We start from the raw sequence: 23,426 nt of genomic DNA, 5'->3' as shown, positions 1-23,426 counted from the left end.
CCTCTGCGGTCCGCGCCCACCAAACCCGCTCCTGGGGGTTTCATCTACGGTCTGGGGTACCAGGCGTTCCCCCTGCGGTCCGCGCCCGCTCACCACGACCTGTTGGAGCGTTGCCGCTCCGTTTTTCGTCTGCTGCGGCTCTGGATGTTCCCTCTGCGGTCCGCGCCCACCAGTCCCACTTCTGGGTGTTCCATCTTCGGTCTGGTGCTCCTGGCAGGGGCTCGTTTACCATCTCCATGTCTCTGGTTCTTCTGTTTGTGTAGTGTTGCAGCTTGCCGCATTGCTCCTTTAACAATTCCAGAGCCGGATCCCAGGCTCTGCTTAGCTGGTACCCTGTGTCACGATTCATAAGATCGTCAGCCATTTTAATCTCAATCGATTCTCTTATAACACTGTCCCAAAATCTGGGTGTTTGTGCTAGAATCTTGGTATCCTCATACTTCATGACATGATCTAGTTCTAGACAGTGTTCAGCAATGGCTGACTTAGTCATCTGTCTTAATCTAGTGTGCCTCTGATGTTCTTTGCACCTGATCTCCACAGTTCTTGTCGTCTGGCCAATATAGGATATGCCACATTGACAAGGTATATTGTAAATCCCTGGTTTTCGTAACCCCAGGTAGTCTTTGACACTCCCCAGCAGTCCCCCGATCTTGTTGGATGGACAGAAAACACACTTGATATTGTGTTTACGCAGGATCCTACTGATTCTGGCAGAAATAGAGCCAGCATAGGGCAGATATGCCACCTTCCTTGCTTCATCTTGGTCTTCTTCAGGGACCTGTGGTATAGTGGCTGGTCGGAGTGCCCTGTCAATTTGTCTGTCCATGTATCCATTCTTGGAGAAAACTGTTTTGAGACGTTCTATCTCTATGGGTAGATTCTCTTGGTCTGATAGGGCACGTGCTCTGTGGACCAAAGTCTTCAGAACCCCATTCTTCTGTGCAGGGTGGTGACAACTGCTGGCCTGCAGATATAAATCAGTGTGTGTAGGTTTTCGGTACACACTGTGGCCAATTGATCCATCTGCTTTCCTCTGGATTAGTACATCCAGAAATGACAGCTGGCCATTCTTCTCCAGTTCCGTGGTGAACTTGATATTAGGGTGGCATGAGTCAAGATGTTCAAGAAACTCATTGAGCCTGTCCATCCCATGTGGCCAGATCACGAAGGTGTCATCCACATACCTAAAGAAGCATGTGGGTTTAAATGTGGCTGTCCCCAATGCCCTCTCCTCAAAACTCTCCATAAACATGTTGGCAACCACAGGGGACAGTGGGCTGCCCATAGCTACACCTTCAGTTTGCTCGTAATATTCGTTTCTGTACAGGAAATACGTGGATGTCATTGTATGACTGAACAGGTCCAACAGAGCACCATCAAATTTCTCTGCAATCAGTTCTAGTGAGTCCTTCAGTGGGACCCTGGTGAACAGTGATACCACATCAAAACTAACCATGATGTCCGAATCTGTGATGTGCAGTTGCTTGAGGCGTTGCAGGAAATCTTCTGAGTTGCGGATGTGGTGAATACATTTCCCCACATACGGAGCCAGGAGACCTTTCAAGTACTTGGCTGTTGTGTACGTAGGTGCCCCAATATTACTGACAGTAGGACGTAGGGGCACACCCTCCTTGTGTGTTTTAGGCAGACATACAGTCTAGGTGGCACTGGCGCTTTTTCCCGTAGTTGTCTGATGATCTTATCGGGCATCCCTGTTTCCTTCAAGAGAGCACTAGTCTTCTTGGCCACCTTGTCCGTGGGGTCACACTCCAGAATTCTGTATGCAGGGTCCTCCAGAAGTTGGCGTACTTTCTCATCATAATCCACTCGCTGCAAGATGACAGTGGAGTTCCCTTTGTCTGCTGGCAGTACCACAATGCTGTTGTCTTCCCGTAGTTTCTTGAGTGCAAGCCTCTCCTCGGTTGTGATGTTCGATTTCGGCGGCCTGGCCTTGGTGAGAGCCCTGCAGGTCTCTCGGCGGACTTACTCTGCCACATTAGGTGGAAGTGTGGCTGCAACTTGCTCTACTGCACTGACGAAACCTGAAATGGGTACGTTTCTAGGGGTCGTAGCAAAGTTGAGACCCCTGCTGAGTACCTTTAAGGTTGTATCATCAAACTGTATGCCACTCAGATTCGTCACCGTGCGTGTCTCTTCCATCTGCTGTGCTTTATTGCTCATGCAGTCAAACTTTGCAGATTGGCAAGATGAGGCATTCCTTCTAGCACACTCAGCTAAAGACCAGGAGGCACGGTCTACCCAATCCCAATCTTCTCTTGTTAAGGAGGCTGCCATGTACAGATGAATGTGTAACAGCTCCCTGGCCACAACATCTAACCTGTGGCGCATATCTCGAATCCTCTCTCTCACCAGTGCCTAAGGCCGCTCTGGAGTTGATGTGATGTTTAATTGGGCAAATACTGGTACCACTTCTCCATCTCGACACCTCAGCAAAAAACTGAGAGAACTCAGCATCTTCCCTTTCTTCTGCCGTAGCTTGTCCAGCTTCTTGATATTCTGATACATCTCCTCCCCATAGAGACTTTTGATGTAACTCTTCAGGCTTTCCCGGCAATCTAATGACATCTTGGGTTGTCGGGTGTTCTGCCGGATATCAGCGTCGTACTTGCACGATATTTCGGTCACGTAGCTCGAGACCTTCATCAGGTGCGACCTGAGACTGCTCCTCGTGGATGTACTAGTCCAGAGGAAAGCAGATGGATCAATTGGCCACAGTGTGTACCGAAAACCTACACACACTGATTTATATCTGCAGGCCAGCAGTTGTCACCACCCTGCACAGAAGAATGGGGTTCTGAAGACTTTGGTCCATAGAGCACGTGCCCTATCAGACTTAGAGAATCTACCCATAGAGATAGAACGTCTCAAAACAGTTTTCTCCAAGAATGGATACATGGACAGACAAATTGAGAGGGCACTCCGACCAGCCACTAGACCACAGGTTCCTGAAGAGGACCAAGATGAAGCAAGGAAGGTGGCATATCTGTTCTATGCTGGCTCTATTTCTGCCAGAATCAGTAGGATCCTGCGTAAACACAATATCAAGTGTGTTTTCTGTCCATCCAACAAGATCGGAGAACTGCTGGGGAGTGTCAAAGACGACTTGGGGTTACGAAAACCAGGGATTTACAATATACCGTGTCAATGTCGCATGTCCTATATTGGCCAGACGACAAGAACTGTGAAGATCAGGTGCAAAGAACATCAGAGGCACACTAGATTAAGACAAGTGACTAAGTTAGCCATTGCTGAACACTGTCTAGAACTAGATCATGCCATGAAGTATGAGGATACCAAGATTCTAGCACAAACACCCAGATTTTGGGACAGTGTTATAAGAGAATCGATTGAGATTAAAATGGCTGACGATCTTATGAATCGTGACACAGGGTACCAGCTAAGTAGAGCCTGGGATCCGGCTCTGGAATTGTTAAAGGAGCAACGGGGCCAGCTGCAACACTACACAAACAGAAGAACCAGAGACATGGAGATGGTAAACGAGCCCCTGACGGACGGCCAGGAGCACCAGAGCGAAGATGGAACACCCAGAAGTGGGACTGGTGGGCGCGGACCGCAGAGGGAACATCCAGAGCTGCAGCAGACGAAAAACGGAGCAGCAACGCTCCAACAGGTCCTGGTGAGCGGGCGCAGACCGCAGGGGGAACGCCTGGTACCCCAGACCGTAGATGAAACCCCCAGGAGCGGGTTTGGTGGGCGCGGACCGCAGAGGGAACACCTAGAACCGCAGCGGACGGAAAACGGAGCAGCAACGCTCCTGCAGGTCACAGGGAATGGGCGCGGACCACAGAGGAAGCGCCTGCAGCCGTTGGTGGAGGGGGAAGGCCATAGGCATAAATACTGGACCAGGTCCACTATAGGAGCAGTCTCAGGTTGCACCTGATGAAGGTTTCGAGCTACGTGACCGAAATATCGTGCAAGTACGACACTGATATCCGGCAGAACACCCGACAACCCAAGATGTCATTGCCAAATGTGTTACTCATGGCAGAGATGCTCACAACGGCAATTGTCCACCTCCTCCCCACTATATCGATTAATCATATGAATATCCTGTGTGTCTTAATGAGCAAGCCTTCCAGGAGATCTGAATGAAGGAAATCGAACCCCAACCTGCCACTTGCATTTGTTAGCTAGTCAAAAGCCGTGCATTGTACTATATGGCATTTACAGTACTGTTCTTGCTATGCAATGCTTAACATAGGATATGCCCACCCAGACTTGCAACGTCCAATTAAGGATTGCAGTCGTGAAATCACGCAAATCACAGTAGCATCCCCATCTCCTCCCACAGCTGCTCAACAAGCCATCACATCTTTGCCCCTGGTGGCGAAACCACCTGCTACACAGCTATCGGGCTGAAAAGACAAAAGCAACACTCCTGCAAAGACTTTCTACAGTTAAAAAAACAGTCCACATCTGCCAACTGTAAAGTTCTAAGAAATCAAACAAAAACAAATGATCTTCTCCTTCCCCAACTGGAAGAACCTCTTCAGTGGTGTTGCCACATAATACCCCCACCTGGCTGACCTCTATTTTCCTGGTGCCCACTGCTTCGATTTTCTGGCACAGAATACACAGGCTGAACTAGGGAGAATGCCAATGCCTTTGTAGATAGCATGGAACAGGATTCTCCAGCCTCCACTGCCTGTAGCATTGGGTTTTTGAAGGCTGGCACTCAGCAGCCACGAAGGTGACTAACCTTCATTTGCTCCCTCGTCCCCACTCCCCATAATTACTTTTCTCCAGTGGAACATTCGTGGCATTAGATCCAACAATGAGGAATTACAGCTGCTCTTGGAATTGCAGTGTCCACCTGTTTTGTCCTCCCAAGAAAAAAAATTGTCCTCACAACCCCTTTGACCTCTCATGTTTCCTTCTGGTCCTCTGTCACCTTACCCCCAAGGGCAGCATTCCACCTCATCTGGGAGCCATGCTGGTTATCCATGTCATTTAACACTCGACTGCTAGCTGTTGCAGTCTGCATCTTCCTCCCTCCCTCATTTCACCTTTTCTCTTTGTAACATCTACACCCCTCCGTCATTTGCTGTTACCAAGTCGGACTTACTCCAGCTCATTGGTCAGCTCCCTCACTCCTTTTTGCTGCTTGGCAGCTTTAATGCTCACCATCTGCTTTGGGGCTCTTAGAGAACCTGTCCAAGAGGTTCCCTCTTAGCTGACCTTCTGAATCATCTCTCTTACCACTGGAGCACCCACATTCCTTTCAGATTCTATGCACATTTATTACGATTTTCTCATTCTGCGCTGTCCAGCTCGCCTGTCATCTTCAGTACCCGATCCCTCTGACACATATTCAAGTGATCACTTTCTGTGTGCTATCCATTTACCGATTCCTACCCCACCTAAATGCAAATCCAATTGGCAGCTTTCTAAGGCCGACTGGAGGCTTTACCCCTTCCTCACGACCTTTACGAAGCTGCGATGACTAGGTAAAGTGTCTTCCAAACGTTATCTTTACTGCTGCAGAATGTTTGATATCATGCACTTCAGGTTACATGTAGCATGTCCTGTTCCCTGGTGGACTGAAGCAGGCAGTGATGTGATTAACTTGTGGAGATTTGCTGTTCACATTTTGAACCATCATCCTGATAAATCTGCTGGAGGGTTGGTATCCTCTGTAGTCCATACATGTGGGGCTTCAGGGGCCATCTGCTCATTTACTAGAGGAAGTTTTGAAAGATGTTTTCCCAAGCTTTATATGCTTTGGCCTTGTCAGACACATATATCCAGGAAAATGGGGTTCCTGAATCCTCGTCCTGAGTATCATTGTCTTTGCTATCCCCAATAACCATATTATGGACTGCCTCCCATCAGTCATCTGTGGCTCCCTTTTTGTCAATGATTTTCCAATCTGTTGCAGTTCTCCATAAACTTGTGTCAATGAGCGGCGTCTGCAGTGCCGTTCCTATTGTATTTACTCATGAAGTGTAGGGAGTTGCTTTCACTTTTCCATGGCCAAAACCTTTTGTATTAATATTTGGTGATGGTATGAATTTGTTACAATATCTTTACATCTTGGGCCTGTTGCTCTTCCAACCACTGAAACTAAGAAATTCATGGGGCTCATGCTGGATAGGAACCTTCCTTGGTCCTCCCATGTTTCTTACCTGGCTGTACATTGTACCCAGTTCCTCAGTGTCCTACATCTCCTAAGTGGTACTTTCTGGGGAGTGGATCAGACCACCCTCCTCCATTTTTTTCCGATCCCTTGTCCATTCAAAACTAGACAGTTGGTGTTTCGTTTAGTCCTCTGCACCTCTGCCCATCATATGCTGTTTTAACACAATCCACCATCATGGAACACAATCTAAGTGCCAGATCAGTCTGTCTGATGAACAGGTTTGGGTGCTGTCTGAGGCTGACGAAGTCCATGAGCCAGATGAAATCGTTGCCATGTTCCAGAGGAAGCCTCTCAGCATGCAAGACTGGGCATTTGCAGATGGTAGTATTACTGGTAATTGGGAGCTCTAATGTTAGGTGTGCAATGGAACCCCTTCGAGATAAAGCTGCATAGGAGGGGAAGGAATCCAATGTGCATTCTTTGTGCATACTGGGAAGACTTTCCAGATGAGGAGTGGGTGCTTCCAAATGCCGTGAAGAGTGTGGCAGAGCCAGTCTTGCGAGATAAAGGTGGAGCTCACCATGTATAGCATCATGGGCAGAACTGACAGTGGTCCTTTGGTACAGAGTCGACTGAAGGTCTGAAGCAGAGTGACAGACAGTTTTGCAGCTAAGTAGGCTGCAGATGCCTCGACTAGTGCCAAAAGATGGTGGATTTACGGGTTTTGCTAAATAGGTCAGAAGTCCACTACACAAAGGAATCATTTACACGAGTATGGCAGATGTGAAGAGTAGATGGGACTCTTTTTAGGTTAGAGGGTCTCAGGAAAGTGCAGAAAGGGCTTTAGTTTCAAAGCCTAAAAGTAGAACACCAAAAGATGGTAGATAAAACCACAATAACTATTTTAGTTATAAATTGTAGTAGCTGTATTAGAAAAAAGTCAGGGCTCAAAGCGCTAACAGGAAGCACTGAATCTCAAATCATTATTGGTATGGAAATAAGTTCAGCTGAAATTTTTTCAAGAGGCATAACCATGCTCACAAAGGATAGATGAAATACGGTTGATGGTGCAGTGTCCATTGCTGTTAGTAGTAGTTTACATTGTAGTGAAATTTAAGTAGATAGTACCTGCGAGGTAGTATGGGTAGAGGCTATACCTGACAACTGGGATAAATTAATAATCAATTCCTTTTACTGATGTTCTGACTTGGATGATACGGTTGCTGAACAGTTCAAAGAAAACTTGAGTGTAATTTCAAATAGGTATGCCACTTGTACAATTATAGTTGGTGGATACTTCAGTCTACCCTCGATATATTGGTGAAAATACATGTTTAATGTCAGTGGTAGGCATAAACCGTCATCCAAAACCCTACTGAATGGCGCCCTGAAAATTGTTTTGAACCAGGAGTTCAGGAGCCCACTAAAAGTGGAAATGGTTGTGCAAACATATTTGACGTCTTGTTGACCTTGACCAGACAGAGAACATAACAGCAGATGCAGACATTAGTGACCACAAGGTTGTTGAGCCATGAAGAGTTCGCAAGAGTGAATACTGTAACATCCAAACTCACCAAAATAAACGCAAAATACTTTCACTTAAAAAAGCAGATAAGAATTCACTTGACTCATTCCAAAGAGACTGTCTCCAGTCCTTCAGATACATCTTTCTAAACATAGACCAGATGTGGTTTGACATCAAAGAAATAATATCAATGGTAACTGAGAGATACATGTCAAATAAATGAATAAGAAGTGGTACTGATCCTCCATGCTACACAAAACAGGTCAGAACACTGTTGTAGAAGCAATAAAAAACGCATGCCAATTGAAAAGACCACAAAATTCACAAGACTGGCAAAGTTTCACAGAAGCTCGAAATTTACTGCAAACTACTAAAGCATAGTTACTGAAGACGGTTTTCCTAAATCCTTCACAAAAAAGCAAAGTAAGTATTCCAAAATTGTAATCAAGAATAACTGCCTACATGAGTAACTTAGAAGTGGATATCCTGAATGTAGCGAAGCAGCTTAAAACACTTAAGGAAGGCAGTGCCTCCAGTCCAGAAATTTTTTGTGAACATACTTGGAACATTTAGCTATACATTGAGCCTACTCAATGTAGCCTCCATCAGCTGTGACGCATCTGGCCCAACGTTCATTTTCATGATGTAAATGCACTTTGGTGAAATTCTGGGGATTGACTTTTACACTATCGGTTGACATAGGAAACAAGGTCTTTCTGAGTATCAAATGTTTTACTGGGCAGGTGGGCCTTCAGATGTCCATAGCGCTAAAAATCAGACCGAGCCAGACAGACTGTAGGGAGGATAAGGAATAATTTTACAACCAATTTTCCTGATTTTCTCCTTAGTCATAAGGGCTGTCTGGGGTTTGGCATTATCATGATATAGTCTGATGAGCTGATCTTGAAGCTGTGGTCTGTGGGTGTTGATGGCACATCGTAGCTTGTCCAATGACGAACATTAACGGTCGCGGTTAATTGTGGAGCCAAGTTCCAAAAAGTCTATGAAAATGACAACACACTCTTCCCAGAAGAAGGAAGCCATCACCTTTCGATCTGCTGTTTGCAAAAGTCTTGGTTTCTTCATCCAAGGGGAACCCAGATGACGCCACTCCATGGATTGGGTATTGTTCTCAGGTTTGGAGAAAAACAACCATGTTTCATCCTTGGTAATGACTGTCAAAACACTGTCTCTACTCTTCAATAAGGGTCTTAATGAGACCCTTGCACACATTCTTCCTCATCGTTTTCGTTTCTCTTGTCAATAACCTAGGTGCCCAATGTGCACAGATTTTTGTGTATCCTAGTGACTGTACCAGCGATACCACTCTAAACAAAGAGAAATGAGTGGTTTCAGCAAGCTGTCAAGTCATCACACATCTGTCATTTGGGATGATTTTATCAATTGTCGCCTTATTCACATCACTCACTGCAGTCTATGATCTACTGCATCGTGGATTTCCAGTGACAGAAATCACCTTCCTTAAGCCTCTGCAGCCACCGCTGTATACTGCTGCGATCCAGTGTGCCCTCCCCATAAACAGGGAGCAACTTTCTGTGAATCGATGTGACAGTCATCGTCAGTCTTGAAGAGGAACTCCATCACTTACTTAGCAGACATATACAACTCTTCAACTGCAGAAAGATTGGTACCCAAAGAATGGAAAGTTGCACGAATCGCACCAGAACCCAACAAAGGAAATTGGAGTAATTCGATGAAATACAGACCCATGCCACTAACGTCACTTTGCAGTAGGATTTTGGAAAGTATAATCTGTTTGAACATTATTTTACCTGTTTCCTGTTCCATCCAATATCACAACATGATCCTGCTTTGTTAAACCCTTGCACAATGATCCTACATCCTCTACCACATATCTAAAACTAGCACTGAGCTTGCAAAAACTTGTTACAGGAAACGAGATTGCTTCTTTGCATAAAGTTGGTGCTTCTCTACATCAGGGAACAAGAAGAGGTGCTTGAGGGGATTATGTCAGTTTTCACAACCTCCATTACTTGAATGACAACTAGGAGCCATTGGCCTATTTTGGCTTGGTCCATGGCTGCTAGCTAATACTTTTGCTACGGTGTCGTTTCCACCACAGGAGCCTTCAAAGTAACATAATAAGCAATGGCTACCAGACAGATAAGGTCATGTGGTGAAGTTGTGCTTAATTCATGCTGCTGTTGACATGGTTTTGTAGATTTTTTGATACTCACTATCCAACATGTGCTTGCGCATACTGGACAGAAGAATGTGTCTGCAAAGAGAGCAGTGATTTTCATAGGTTAGTATAGCAATTTTTATTTCCGAGTTAGGATGACTCAGTTCTGAAACACACAGAGCCGCAAATAGTGTTATATACAAGGTAAAGTTATTTATTCATAACCTTAAAGACAATGCCAAACCAGACGAAAGCTTATCAGGACTCCAGACTTCAACAACATAGGCATATGGTGTTTGACCATGAACTGTATTGAGAATATTTGCAGAAGTGTAGTCGATGGAAACCTGTGTTCAAGAAACTGAGTTTGTCCCCAAGGAAAGACATTAGTAGAACAACACTGATTTGGAAGATCTACAGAGAGATGTTCCTCAGTGTACTATATTGGAATTTTATTACCATGGCGAGTATCCTACAACGCAAAATGTAGATGTTTTATATTATAACATAGCTTTCACAGGGGGCCATCACTGGAGAGGAAGAATTCTGAAACCTTTGGGATACACACACAGCAAATGCAATGATGAAAGATTCACTCTGATGGAGGATCCAATACTGTAGTAACTTTAACTACTTCCTTGAGACAAACTCAGACTATCAGGAAAGGAAATAATCATTCCCTTATTTCTTATTTTGATGATATGTGACTCAATCAAAATCGTGCAATAAACAACATGTGACAGGGTTCAAAGAGCAATGAAGGGTTGAAAGCACTCTTTGGCAAAGGAAACACACATACTGTCTATCATGGAATAATAATACAAAAAGCTAGAATTTACATCCTGCATATCCAATAATTATTATGAAGTACCCAACAGTTATGTATCTGAATGCTTGTTTTTACTTTTATTGTGTGTATTCAAAGAGGGTGTCTGTCATCAGCAATGCTAGTTACAATTCAAGGATAAAGGAGAAATTTCCTAGTTCAAGAACAAGGAAGGAGAAAATTCCACATTACGTGGAAGAGAAAAGTAACTCCATTTAATGCTGCTAGTGATGAGGAGGGGCTAGAGGGAGGGGGGACGAGGCACAGAGAGAAAGGATGGGAGAGGCAAATGCATTAGGGAGATGGAATGATAAGAGAGGAGGGGAAGCAGGAAGGGGGTTGGACACAAGGAGATGGGAAGGGGGGTGGAGGCAGGGATGTGGGAAGGGGGGGGGTGGAGGCAGGGAGATGGGAAGGGGGTTGGTGGCAGATATACGAGAAGGGGGGTGGAGGCAGAGAGGCAGGAAGGGGGTTGGAGGCAGAGAGACAAGACGGGAGAAAAGGGGGAACGAGGGAGGAGAATGAGAAGGGGGAGAGGTTTGAGAGGCGAGAGAGAAGAGGGTGAGGGACAGAGAAGGGGAGAGAGAAGGGGAAGAGAGAGAAGAGGGGGAGATTGAGGGGAGACAGGAGGAGGGCAAGGTGGAGAGAAGAGTAGGAAAGGGGAGAAAAGGGGGAGAGGGGTGAGAGAGTTTGGGGAGAGGGGTGAGAGAGTTTGGGGAGAGGGGTGAGAGAGTTGGGAGAGAGGGGTGAGAGAGTTGGGAGAGAGGGGTGAGAGAGTTGGGGGAGATGGGAGAGGGTCGGGGAAGATGGGAGAGGGTCGGGGAAGATGGGAGAGGGTCGGGGAAGACGGGAGAGGGTCGGGGAAGACGGGAGAGGGTCGGGGAAGACGGGAGAGGGTCGGGGAAGACGGGAGAGGGTCGGGGAAGACGGGAGAGGGTCGGGGAAGACGGGAGAGGGTCGGGGAAGACGGGAGAGGGTCGGGGAAGACGGGAGAGGGTCGGGGAAGACGGGAGAGGGTCGGGGAAGACGGGAGAGGGTCGGGGAAGACGGGAGAGGGTCGGGGAAGACGGGAGACTGTGGGGGAAGACGGGAGACTGTGGGGGAAGACGGGAGACTGTGGGGGAAGACGGGAGACTGTGGGGGAAGACGGGAGACTGTGGGGGAAGACGGGAGACTGTGGGGGAAGACGGGAGAGTGTCGGGGAAGACGGGAAGGGGATATGGGAAAGGAAGAGAGGACCCTCCTGCCTCCTCCTTGTGCTTCTGCTAATTTTACTTGTGCCATCTCCCATTATGAGTGCCCCTCTGCTCTGCATTCACAGGACCAAGATTCCACTACAGTTCAGATGCATGTCACGTTTCACTGATATGAGCACCAGCATCCAACCATGAGAACCCCCACTCCCACAGCCAGTGCTCCAGCAACTTTCATGTAGCACACACTGCCACATTCAACTCGTGTATCTACATCTGTGATGTCATATCGCATTACTGCAACTAGTATGTATGAAGTGTTGCCTATGTTAAAATTGTTAAATATGCCTGTCTATGAAGTGAATGTCTAAACCTATAACTCTCATTATGTTTTGTTACTTTTATATCAGTGGCAGGTCGTAGGTTTTGTTTTAATATCTATGCACGGCACTCTTACAGCATTTGCATCTTGACCATTACTGATGAAGACTTCCACTGCAAGTATTAGAAACAAGAAAGAAATCTCACTGCTAAGCATCCAATTTTCTATACTCAGTTAATTTACTTTTTGTCCACAGCATGATGTAATGGCAGTGCTGATTAAGATATTGGAGCAACTTTCTGTTGTTGCTGTTGTATTCCAGAAAATGTAATGAGAATACTGTTGGCAATTGTGTGAACAGCAACTGGCATGTCACCTCTCGCTCTGAGACAATTATCAGCCACACCACCTAAACGTCCTTAGCTAACGAACAAAGACATACCGATGATGATGATGATGATGATGATGATGATGATCTATATCTACATGAATACTCTGCAATTCACAGTTAAGGGCCTCTCATAGGGTCATTGAAAGATAATTTTTAAGCTACTTCTCTACTATTCCATTGTGTGTGCAAGGAAAACTTAACACTTAACATCTTTCAATGGGACGTCTGATTTCTCGTATTTTATTATGATGATAATTTCTCCCTCACACTCTGATGACAAAATTCGTGATTGAAATTTCATGAGAAATTCTGGCCTAGCAAAATACGCCTTAATTACCACCACCCCAATTCAGGTACTGTATCCATAGCACTCTCCCCCATATTTGGCGACAACACAAAATGAGCTGTCTTTCATTGAACTTTTTTGATGGCCCACATCACACTGCAATACTCCACAAGAGGGCACACAAGCATAGTCTAAGCAGCCTCTTTAGTAGACCTGTTATGGTTTCAAAGTGTTGTGCCAATAAATCATTTTTTTGGTTTACTTTCTCCAGAGCATGCTCCATGTGAACGTTAGGATTTAATTCATATGTAAGTGTAATCCCTATCAATGTAGTTGAGTCTACAGCTTTTAGCTTTTTATGATTTATCGTGTGAACGAAATTTAGTGCATTCATTTTAGTACTCATGTCGATGACTTCACACTTTTGCTTGTTTACAGCCAACTGCCAGTTCTCACACAATACGGACATCTTGTCTATCACTTCACAATTAGTTTTTATCGCCTGATGACTTCACAGTAAGGTAAATGACAGCATAATCTGCAAATAATCTAAGGGAGCTGCTCAGATTCTCCTGAATCATGTTTATAGATCAGAAACAACAAAGGACGCGTAACACTTCTTTAGGAAACGTCTGATATTACTTCTGTTTCGCTCGATGACTTTCTGTCGGCTGTTACTAACGGTGACCTTTCTGGTACAGAATCACGGATCAATTCACACAACTGGGATGATACTCCATGGGCACACAATGTAATCAGAAGTCACTTGTGAGGAATGGAGTCAAAAGACTTATGAAAACCTAAAAATATGGGATCATCTGTCCATATCATTCATTACTTCATGAGAATAAATAGCTCCTTGTGCTTCACAAGAATTATGTTTTCTGAGTATGTGTCGGCTATTTGTAGGTAAATCATGTCTTCAAGGTAAGAACATGAAACAGTATTTATATGGATCAGGTCTACAATATTGCATATGACCTGCTAAAAGTCTCATCTGCCATGAGCCTTACAAATGTGGGCTTAGTTCCTGATTTCATGGGGTTAGATTTGCCCCAATTGAACAGCTTTGTCAGGAAGATCAATATGGAGTCAGATCAGCTGTTGTGGGCAGCTATTTTTTCTGGCATGGGGTTTGTTCCTGTTGATGCTATTGGTAGGAGGGACTTCACTTCTGCATCTCAATAGGAAAAGAAGGGTTAATTGGTCGTGATGATAAAAGGTTCTAGAAACTCAGGAGAGAACCGCTTTTTTTAGGCTAAGATCAGTATCCAACTATTCAACGTTGAATGAGAATCTCAGACAAGTGGGTACTAGAGATATTTTCAGAGAAGAACAGTGAAAGATAATGTTAGTCAAATGCATCAGAATGTCTGGATTAAAAAATTAGAGTAGCTTCTTGTTCATTTAAAAGATGTAGAAACTTAGAGTGGAATAGATGTACCAAACCTGTGCGAACATCATGTTATCAAAGATGTGGAGAGGGTTAATGTAGGTGGCTATAAGGTTTCCGCATATGCAAGTAGGCACATTATGGAAAGAGCAGGAGTTGCCATACAAGAGTGTTCAAAAAAGTTTCTCGCCAATAGCAACTTTGTGAAAAATGCAGTTGGTATCCCTGCACATGCTTGTGTTTAATGTGGGTTTGCCGGAAGTTTCCTTGTTGTATGTCAGTTACTGTTCAGTGCTGTATTAAGTAGAATGTGTCACACAGTTAGCGAATTTCGACATAGCAGAGTTAGAGAATCCATGAACCTGCATTAAATTTTGTATGAAACTCAAGAAAACCTTTACAGAGGCACATTAAATGATGCACGAACACTATTGCGGTAAGTGCTTACGTCATACTCGATGTTACGAATAGTTCACATAGTCTAAATGTGGGTGGACGGATGTTACAGATGACTCTCATTCAGGATGCCCTTCAACATGTCAGGAACATCAACTAAATTGTGCATGCCAATCGAAGATGGACTGCTGGAGAGATGGCAGAAGAATGTAACATTTCTGTAGGATGATTTCATTAAATCCTGACAGCATCCTGGAACGCATCATGTTGCCGCCAAGTTCATCCCATGGTTCAAGTCAAGACCAGAAAGACGTTCATCTCATAGTCTGTTAAGAGCTTTTGGATCGCGCAAACGAGAACGAGATGTTGCTTAAGAGAATCATTACTGGTTATGATACTGAGACAAATATTTACAATCGGTGGGGAACGATTCTTGAAGTCTCAAAGGATTAGTTCATCATGAATCTGTATCACAGGGACAAACTGTTAATTGACAGTGGTATCGACATGTCACGACACTTGGAAGAAAATCAGAGAGGGAAATGGCCTGAAATGTGGCGAAAAAATTCATGGCTCTTGCATCACAATCGCGCAGCCGCGCGTTCATCCCTGCTGGTGCATGACTAATGTGCAAAAAAACAAATCACTGTGCTGCTTCATCTTCTGTACTCTCCAGACCTTACACCTGGAGCTTTTTTTCATTTCTAAAGTTGAAAACACCATTGAAAGGAGGAAGATTTTCAATGATAGACGACATAAAAGAATATTCACAGACGGCACTTCACCGACCCAACAAGAGGCATACAAAGACTGCTTCAAGAAGTACAGGGCGTTTCAAAAATGACCGATATATTTGAAACGGCAATAAAAACTAAACGAGCAGCGATAGAAATACACCGTTTGTTGCAATATGCTTGGGACAACAGTACATTTTCAGGCGGACAAACTTTCGAAATTACAGTAGTTACAATTTTCAACAACAGATGGCGCTGCAAGTGATGTGAAAGATATAGAAGACAACGCAGTGTGTGGGTGCGCCATTCTGTACGTCGTCTTTCTGCTGTAAGCGTGTGCTGTTCACAACGTGCAAGTGTGCTGTAGACAACATGGTTTATTCCTTAGAACAGAGGATTTTTCTGGTGTTGGAATTCCACCGCCTAGAACACAGTGTTGTTGCAACAAGACGAAGTTTTCAACGGAGGTTTAATGTAACCAAAGGACCGAAAAGCGATACAATAAAGGATCTGTTTGAAAAATTTCAACGGACTGGGAACGTGACGGATGAACGTGCTGGAAAGGTAGGGCGACCACGTATGGCAACCACAGAGGGCAACGCGCAGCTAGTGCAGCAGGTGATCCAACAGCGGCCTCGGGTTTCCGTTCGCCGTGTTGCAGTTGCGGTCCAAATGACGCCAACGTCCACATATCGTCTCATGCGCCAGAGTTTACACCTCTATCCATACAAAATTCAAACGCGGCAACCCCTCAGCGCCGCTACCATTGCTGCATGAGAGACATTCGCTAACGATGTAGTGCACAGGATTGATGATGGCGATATGCATGTGGGCAGCATTTGGTTTACTGACGAAGCTTATTTTTACCTGGACGGCTTCGTCAATAAACAGAACTGGCGCATATGGGGAACCAAAAAGCCCCATGTTGCAGTCCCATTGTCCCTGCATCCTCAAAAAGTACTGGTCTGGGCCGCCATTTCTTCCAAAGGAATCATTGGCCCATTTTTCAGATCCAAAATGATTATTGCATCACTCTATCTGGACATTCTTCGTGAATTTGTGGTGGTACAAACTGCCTTAGACGACACTGCGAACACCTCGTGGTTTATGCAAGATGGTGCCCGGCCACATCGCACAGTCGACGTCTTTAATTTCCTGAATGAATATTTCGATGATCGTGTGATTGCTTTGGGCTATCCGAAACATACAGGAGGCGGCGTGGATTGGCCTCCCTATTCGCCAGACATGAACCCCTGTGACTTCTTTCTGTGGGGACACTTGAAAGACAAGGTGTACCGCCAGAATCCAGAAACAATTGAACAGCTGAAGCAGTACATCTCATCTGCATGTGAAGCCATTCCGCCAGACACGTTGTCAAAGGTTTCGGGTAATTTCATTCAGAGACTACGCCATATTATTGCTACGCATGGTGGATATGTGGAAAATATTGTACTATAGAGTTTCCCAGAACGCAGCGCCATCTGTTATTGAAAATTGTAACTACTGTAATTTCGAAAGTTTGTCCGCCTGCAAATGTACTATTGTCCCAAGCATATTGCAACAAACGGTGTATTTCTATCGCTGCTCGTTTAGTTTTTATTGCCGTTTCAAATATACCGGTCATTTTTGAAGCACCCTGTAGAAATGGTGTTGGGAGTGATGTATCTATAATGGAAGAGAGTATGTCGAAGGAGATCATGCAACATAAGTGAAATGTAAGCACAGAAAAATTTTGCGGACAAAGTTCAGGAATTTTTTGAACACACTCCATATGTTGAAGTTAAAGACAATATGAAAAATTCAGAAACTGAAAGAAAAATTGTGTAGATCAAATTCAGAAGCATGTAGCTGCGAGCTGAAGCTAAATGGGACTTTCATAATTGTAGCTGTGTACAGGTCCCCATTGGGAAATTTCAAGTGATTTCTGAAAAACTTGGATTCCTTATTATGTTGTCTGGCAGTCAGAGATAAGCAAATTGTTTGTGGAGATTTCAGTGTAGATTTTCTGAAAGAATCTGATAGACAGGACGACCTTGAAGTATTACTTGGTTCTTTCAATGTGACATTAGTTATTGGTTTTCCTGCACAGGTTGTACAGGAAAGCAGCACACAGACTGAAGATAAATTTAATCAAAAACTTTTCCTTTTAACATTGGTCCTTATGATCATGATGCACAGCTATTTATACTATATGACATAGTGCCATATAAGTAATGCAAAACACTTCTCCAAATTAGTGCATTCAATTTAACAATTGCAAATCTAGCAATAGAGTGGGATGAGATGTACAGGGAACCTGATGCTAATTTAAAATTTAATGTGAAAATAGTTTCCCTAAGCAAACAACATAACGTAATTGTAAGAAACCATCTAAAAAGCTGTTGCTAACTAAAGAGATAAAAATATGTTGTGAACAGAAATGGGAAATGTATCTTACAGCCAGAAAGAGTAAATATGCAGAAAGAGCCGAACATTTCAAAAATTATTTCACTGTATTACGAAAAGTTATTAAAAAGTCCATTAGTGTGTGCATTAGGTCTTGGAGTAGCAGCTCTGATGAAATTAAAACAATTTGGGATATTGTTAGAAAGGAAACAGGACAGTCAAAATCACAGGAGGGTTGTATTTCTATCAGACTCAATGAAAGGTTTGTTAACCAAAACCTGAAGTACAAAGTATTTTTAATAAACATTTTTTACATATTTTAGAGAAAATAGGATCCAGCTGTTCATTAGAAAATACAAGGCTGTATATGAAAGAAGCAATAGCTATGCAATTTGATAAAACTGAAATTAGGAAAATAATAAATTCACCCTTGGAATTGATGGCACTTCCAACACAATACTAAAAGCGTGTTGTCAACAGATAAGTACATTTCTCAGCCACATATGAAGTAGCTCACTGAAACAGGGCACTTTTCCAGATAGACTGAAATTTGCTATTTTTAAACCATTGCGTAAAAAGGCAGATCAGTCTGATGCTAATAACTACCACTCAATCTGACTTCTGACAGCTCCATCAAAAGTTCTTGAAAAGTAACTTATTCAAGACTGCCTTTACCTATTCATAAAAAATGCAGTACTAAGAAAAGTCAGTTTGATTTTCAGAAAGGCTTTGCAACATAAAATACTATACATGCTTTCACAGCTGAAATATTAAATGGTCTGGGTAACTTTACATCACTCATTAGGATTTTTGTAATCTCTCAAAAGCTTTTGACTGTGTGAATCATGAAAATCTTATATATCAGCTTAAGTATTGTGGTATGAGTATGACATGCACAAATGGTTTAATTCATATTTAACTGGAAGAATGCAGAAGGCTGAAATTAACAATAAAGATAGTGTGCAAAAGTCAGCAGTCTTCTAACTGGGGAGATATCAAGAATGGTGTCATATATTGTGTGTGTGTGTGTGTGTGTGTGTGTGTGTGTGTGTGTGTGTGTGTGTGTGTGTGTGTGTGTGTGTGTGTGAGAGACTTGGCATTCTACATTAACCCTGAAGATCCAAAGCTATTCTTTTTTCTGATGATATAGTAATCACACCCAAGAAACAAGAATTAAGTGAGGAAATTATAAATTATGTCATTATGTCTTTCAGGAAATTAGATGGCTCTCTGCAGATGGTCTCACAGTAAATTTTTAGAAGACATAGTATATACTGTTCTGTAGAGTTGTAATCAGAATAATAGTTGGAGAGCACTCAAGATCACATTGTAGACACTCGTTTAAGGAACTAGGGACATTCACAGTACCTTCAAATTAGATACCGTCACTTACGAAATTTGTCATTAATAGCGAATCCCCATACAAAAATAATAGCAAAGTACAATGGGCTAAATCTGACTTTGGCACAGAAAGCGATGAATTGTGCTCCCACGGAAGTCTTTGGTCATTTACCAAATAGCATTAACAATCTGACAGACAGCCAATCAGCATCTAAAAAAATTAAAATCACTTATGAATGACATCATTTACTCAGTAGATGAACTTCTAGATATGAAATTGTAGTGGTGAAAAAATAAATTACATTGTGTAATGAAACCTAATGGTAAACTGACAAGTGGCACATCATTACAAAATGTCATATTCATGATATGTGGAACAAGTATCGATGTGATGGAATGTAGTGTAATATCATGAAACCAGGCAAGGACCGCACATCTGTCTATAGTTACTATAATTTGTATCTTACCTGGTTGAGCAGTTCTATGCGCTACAGTCTGGAACTGTGCAACCACTATTGTCACAGGTTCGAATCCTCCCTCGGGCATGGATGTGTGTGATGTCCTTAGGTTGGTTAGGTTTAAGTAGTTCTAAGTTCTAGGGGACTGATAACCTCAGCAGTTAAGTCCCATAGTGCTCAGAGCCATTTGAACCATTTTTTTACGTGCTGTAAGAAAAGTAATTTGAAAAGTTTGGTCAGCATATGTTCCACCTGGGCCATAGAATCCAAGAAAACCCTGCCTGCCTGGGTTCAGATGGTATCACTCCACCTTGAACACTATTGGTAGCTGGAATGCACTGACCATCTGTATGCCAATGTTTCATTCGAGCAGGGCGTGAGAAATTAAGCACTTGCCATCTGTAGATATTGAAAGCTTCAATCTTCTGAGTAGTATCTGAACTGGATTCACTAGACCTCTATGATGTGTTACTTGTCCTATCTGGAAGCAGGTGCATAAGAAATGTAGCTACATGAGTACCAGACAGGCAAATATTTTTTAAACACAGAATACAGAAACAAGTGGAATATAATGTTAACGCATTAACTTGGAAATTTGTATGTAAGGCCATGTAATTGTTTTCTTCTTAAATTAAAATCTTTAATTCATCATTGACACAATGTGTAACATCCTAAGTAGTTAATACTATTAAGCAATAAAGTGACTGCAAACATTTTGACCAATGACAAAGAAATATATTTGATTAGACATACAGACTAAATGGTTCTAAAGTGATATTTATGTGCATGTACTTCGATGATGTGCATTGCCCAGTAAACCAACCTCACCAAAAGGAGAAAGTTTCAATCAGTAGTCGCTTAAATTTTCTCTTTACTACAAATTGTTTGTATGAAAGAATGAGAGGGGTAAGGAGGGAGTGATTCTGTGGGGGAAGAATGATGAACATTCAGTGATTTCAACTTCTTGTGCATTATGATACAAGAAATAATAACTTCACTTTCAACTTGGGCAGAAAGCCACACCAACATTTGTAATAAAATTAATCATTCAAATATAGATGGCAGTGCAGGATGTGCAGCCCAGTGCCCAGTCTCTCACATAGGAAACATACAGGGTGACAATTATTGAACTACATGAAAAAAAATCGTAAATTAGTTGCAAACCATGGCATTCACACACTCTATTCAATATGTAAACGCACTGCAGGTATTCAGACTTAGGTTACGATATCTTTAATACGCATCTGTCATTGGCAATGATGTGGCACAAACAGACAGCAAAATTCTGCATGACCCACTAAAGTGTCGGAGCTTCGATGCTGTCAGTGACTCCCCAAGTGGCTATTTTCAGCCTGCAATGGTTTTGGGATTGCTGCTGTACATCTTTTCTTTAATATGGCCACACAAAAGCGACTCAGATCTGTTCAGATTAGGACCAGGGATATTTGAGAATTCCAGGAATGTTTATTTTATTTTTCCATTAAATTTTTTGTAATTTTGATTGCTACGTATGGATACGCTAATAAAAAATTACTTTAGCCCTCCACTGCAGAATAATAGTGCAGCAATAAAACATAAACGAGGGAATGTTGCCAAAATCTATAGTTGCAAAGAAAATGGGCGTTCACCACAACAAAACCAGTGTACACACAAACATCTTCCGACAGTAATGTTAAAGATTCTGCAATACTTCGTAGAAAGAAAATGCTTTCAGTGTGTCTTATTACTGGGCCATTTTGATGAGTGACGTCACAACTGGTTACTTTTCTAATGGACGCGGGGAAATATTGCGAATGCTGGATTCAGAAGCATTATTTTGAAAGTAAGTTTCCTTTTATGCAAGATGATGATACGTGTCAGAATTTTTGATGAATTTCTTAAACCATGGAACATTAGATTCTCATTCAGAACTTAATGCTGAGGACCAGGTATGCGCATTATTTTAGGCGTAGAAGACCAGCCATTTATGCCCTAATTTTATATTTTGGTGGCACACTTGCTTTTCATATATCTTGAGAAGGTAATACACACAAAAATGACCTGGTTTCGAGGTTAGTCTCTCATATTTATTTTTGTTCTTTCATTGATTACAGTTTATGCAATAATGCTGGCAAAAAGTGTAGTTGTCTTTAAAAAAAAATTGTGAAGTAAGTTCTTGAGCGATTTCACATGTAACTGGCTTTACTATGAAAAAAGTCAAAAGTTGTCTACAGAATATTATTCTGCTAGGTAACCCAAAGTGTCCAGGGCACGTCAGTCAGAAATACTCAGCTGCTGCAATTAAAGCTGGTGCTCTTAGTCCCGCCTAACAACACTCTCGGAAAAAACAGCACCAACTTTCCGAATGTCAGTATTATGTATGAAAACTTAGCTTTTCTTTTGGTTGTACTGATGTGTATTAATTTAAACCATTAAATTTTTCTGTTTGTGTGTTTGCACGGCCTAAAATTCATGTTGTTATTAGCTGACATCATCATGTTTCGTATGATCTTAATGTCTGCTGTCACTGGCTGGCAATATCATGTGACATGAGCAATACTTGGCCAACAAAACCGCAACACAATGTTGATTTTAGCGATTTGGAAGTACTGTGGTGTAATTGGTGAAATTTGTGTTAATACTTTCATGATACGAAAATAAGTTGTTTATATGTTTCTACGCATCGAGGAAATGTTTCGTTCTTTGCTAGGTTGAGATTCCTAAAGTGCCAGAAAGTTCTATATCTGTTCACAAATTCATCACCATTCAAAGGATTGTAGGGAAACAGTATCATTTTTTAACATTGAAAAATGTACTTCCACCTGGTAAATAGTTCATTTTCACCCTAGAAAGTGTTATTAACTGGGAAATATGGGAATTTTTTTTCTTGTCCGGGTATACACCCAGTTAATGTTTTTGCCTTCCATATGAAATGAAATGATGTGGCTATTGAGAAAAAACGCCATGCAGTGGTGGTACAGTTGTTTTATCAGAACAGCACTGCATTGCAGGAATATAATTGAAATAAATGCCTGAGAAACGACCCCATGTCAATAAATGTAATAAAGAATACGATCAAGAAAATTGAAGGAAGAGGTGAATTGAGTGGTGCAGCAGATTCCAACAGCAGCTGTTGAAGTAGCTTTTAGCTGCAGCTGACCATGCAGCAGATGCCTCAACTTCTGCAGTAAGTGCTAGAGTTGTAACAGGATCTCTCTCTCTCTCTCTCTCTCTCTCTCTCTCTCTCTCTCTCTCTCTCTCTCACTCACTCACTCACTCACTCACACAGTGTGTCTCTGACTGTGTGTCCCCCAAATCAAAAGTTCAACAGATTTTGTGGCACATTTTACACTAGTATCTCTATAAGCTGCTAAAGAAGCCCCAGGATAGGCTACAACACTTTCATTTTGCCTTCATTTTTGGCATGCATGGAAGTAAGTGACTTTTGGCTGGGGAATATTCTTTGGGTGGACAAGGCATATTTTACTGTGCATGGGGCTGTGAATGCACACAACTGCCGCATATGGAGCTGTCCTCCCAAACGTGCAGGAGCATCCACTGCACTCAGCTTATGTGACAGTGTGGTGTAGTTTCACAAGCGCCTTCATTCTCAGTCAGTGTTCCTTCGAGATGACATCTCGTGGGCCTGTTAGGTGTACATTGACGTGTGAACTTCAGAAGAAACTTGTTATGCAACTCGTGATTCAACATTTCAAGAACACGCTAGTCTCTGCACCATTATTTTGATGTGAGATGGTGTTACATGATAATTCACTTGTCATGTGAAAGATAGGTATTGCAAAGCCTTTGGTATCAATTGCATTATATCTAGGCAATTTCAAAATGTGTGGTCTTCGAGAGCCCTCTACCTAAATTAATGTGACAAGTGGGTATTGAGATATTTGAAAG

The 23,426-nt window shown here is 42.7% G+C and overlaps 1 protein-coding gene across 5 annotated transcripts in view; it reads left to right on the top strand.

Moving 5' to 3' along the window:
* LOC126442745 (zinc finger protein 93-like) overlaps nt 1-23,426 on the top strand; it is a 128,086-nt gene that overhangs the window by 94,406 nt on the left and 10,254 nt on the right. Inside the window, exon 6 of one of the 5 annotated variants that reach the window (XM_050090758.1) lies at nt 11,961-12,138. The exons of 3 other annotated variants lie outside the window; for them this stretch is intronic. In XM_050090758.1, the coding sequence (XP_049946715.1) occupies nt 11,961-12,030 (70 nt within the window). In that variant the 3' untranslated portion in view covers nt 12,031-12,138. Of the gene's footprint in view, nt 1-9,563; nt 10,531-11,960; nt 12,139-23,426 lie in introns of those variants that run through there. One more of the 5 variants, XM_050090759.1, reaches the window with a different exon arrangement.

Source organism: Schistocerca serialis, unplaced genomic scaffold (genome assembly GCF_023864345.2).
Source record: "Schistocerca serialis cubense isolate TAMUIC-IGC-003099 unplaced genomic scaffold, iqSchSeri2.2 HiC_scaffold_1402, whole genome shotgun sequence".
NCBI lineage: Eukaryota > Metazoa > Arthropoda > Insecta > Orthoptera > Acrididae > Schistocerca > Schistocerca serialis.
This window is presented reverse-complemented; position numbering and strand designations above follow the sequence as displayed.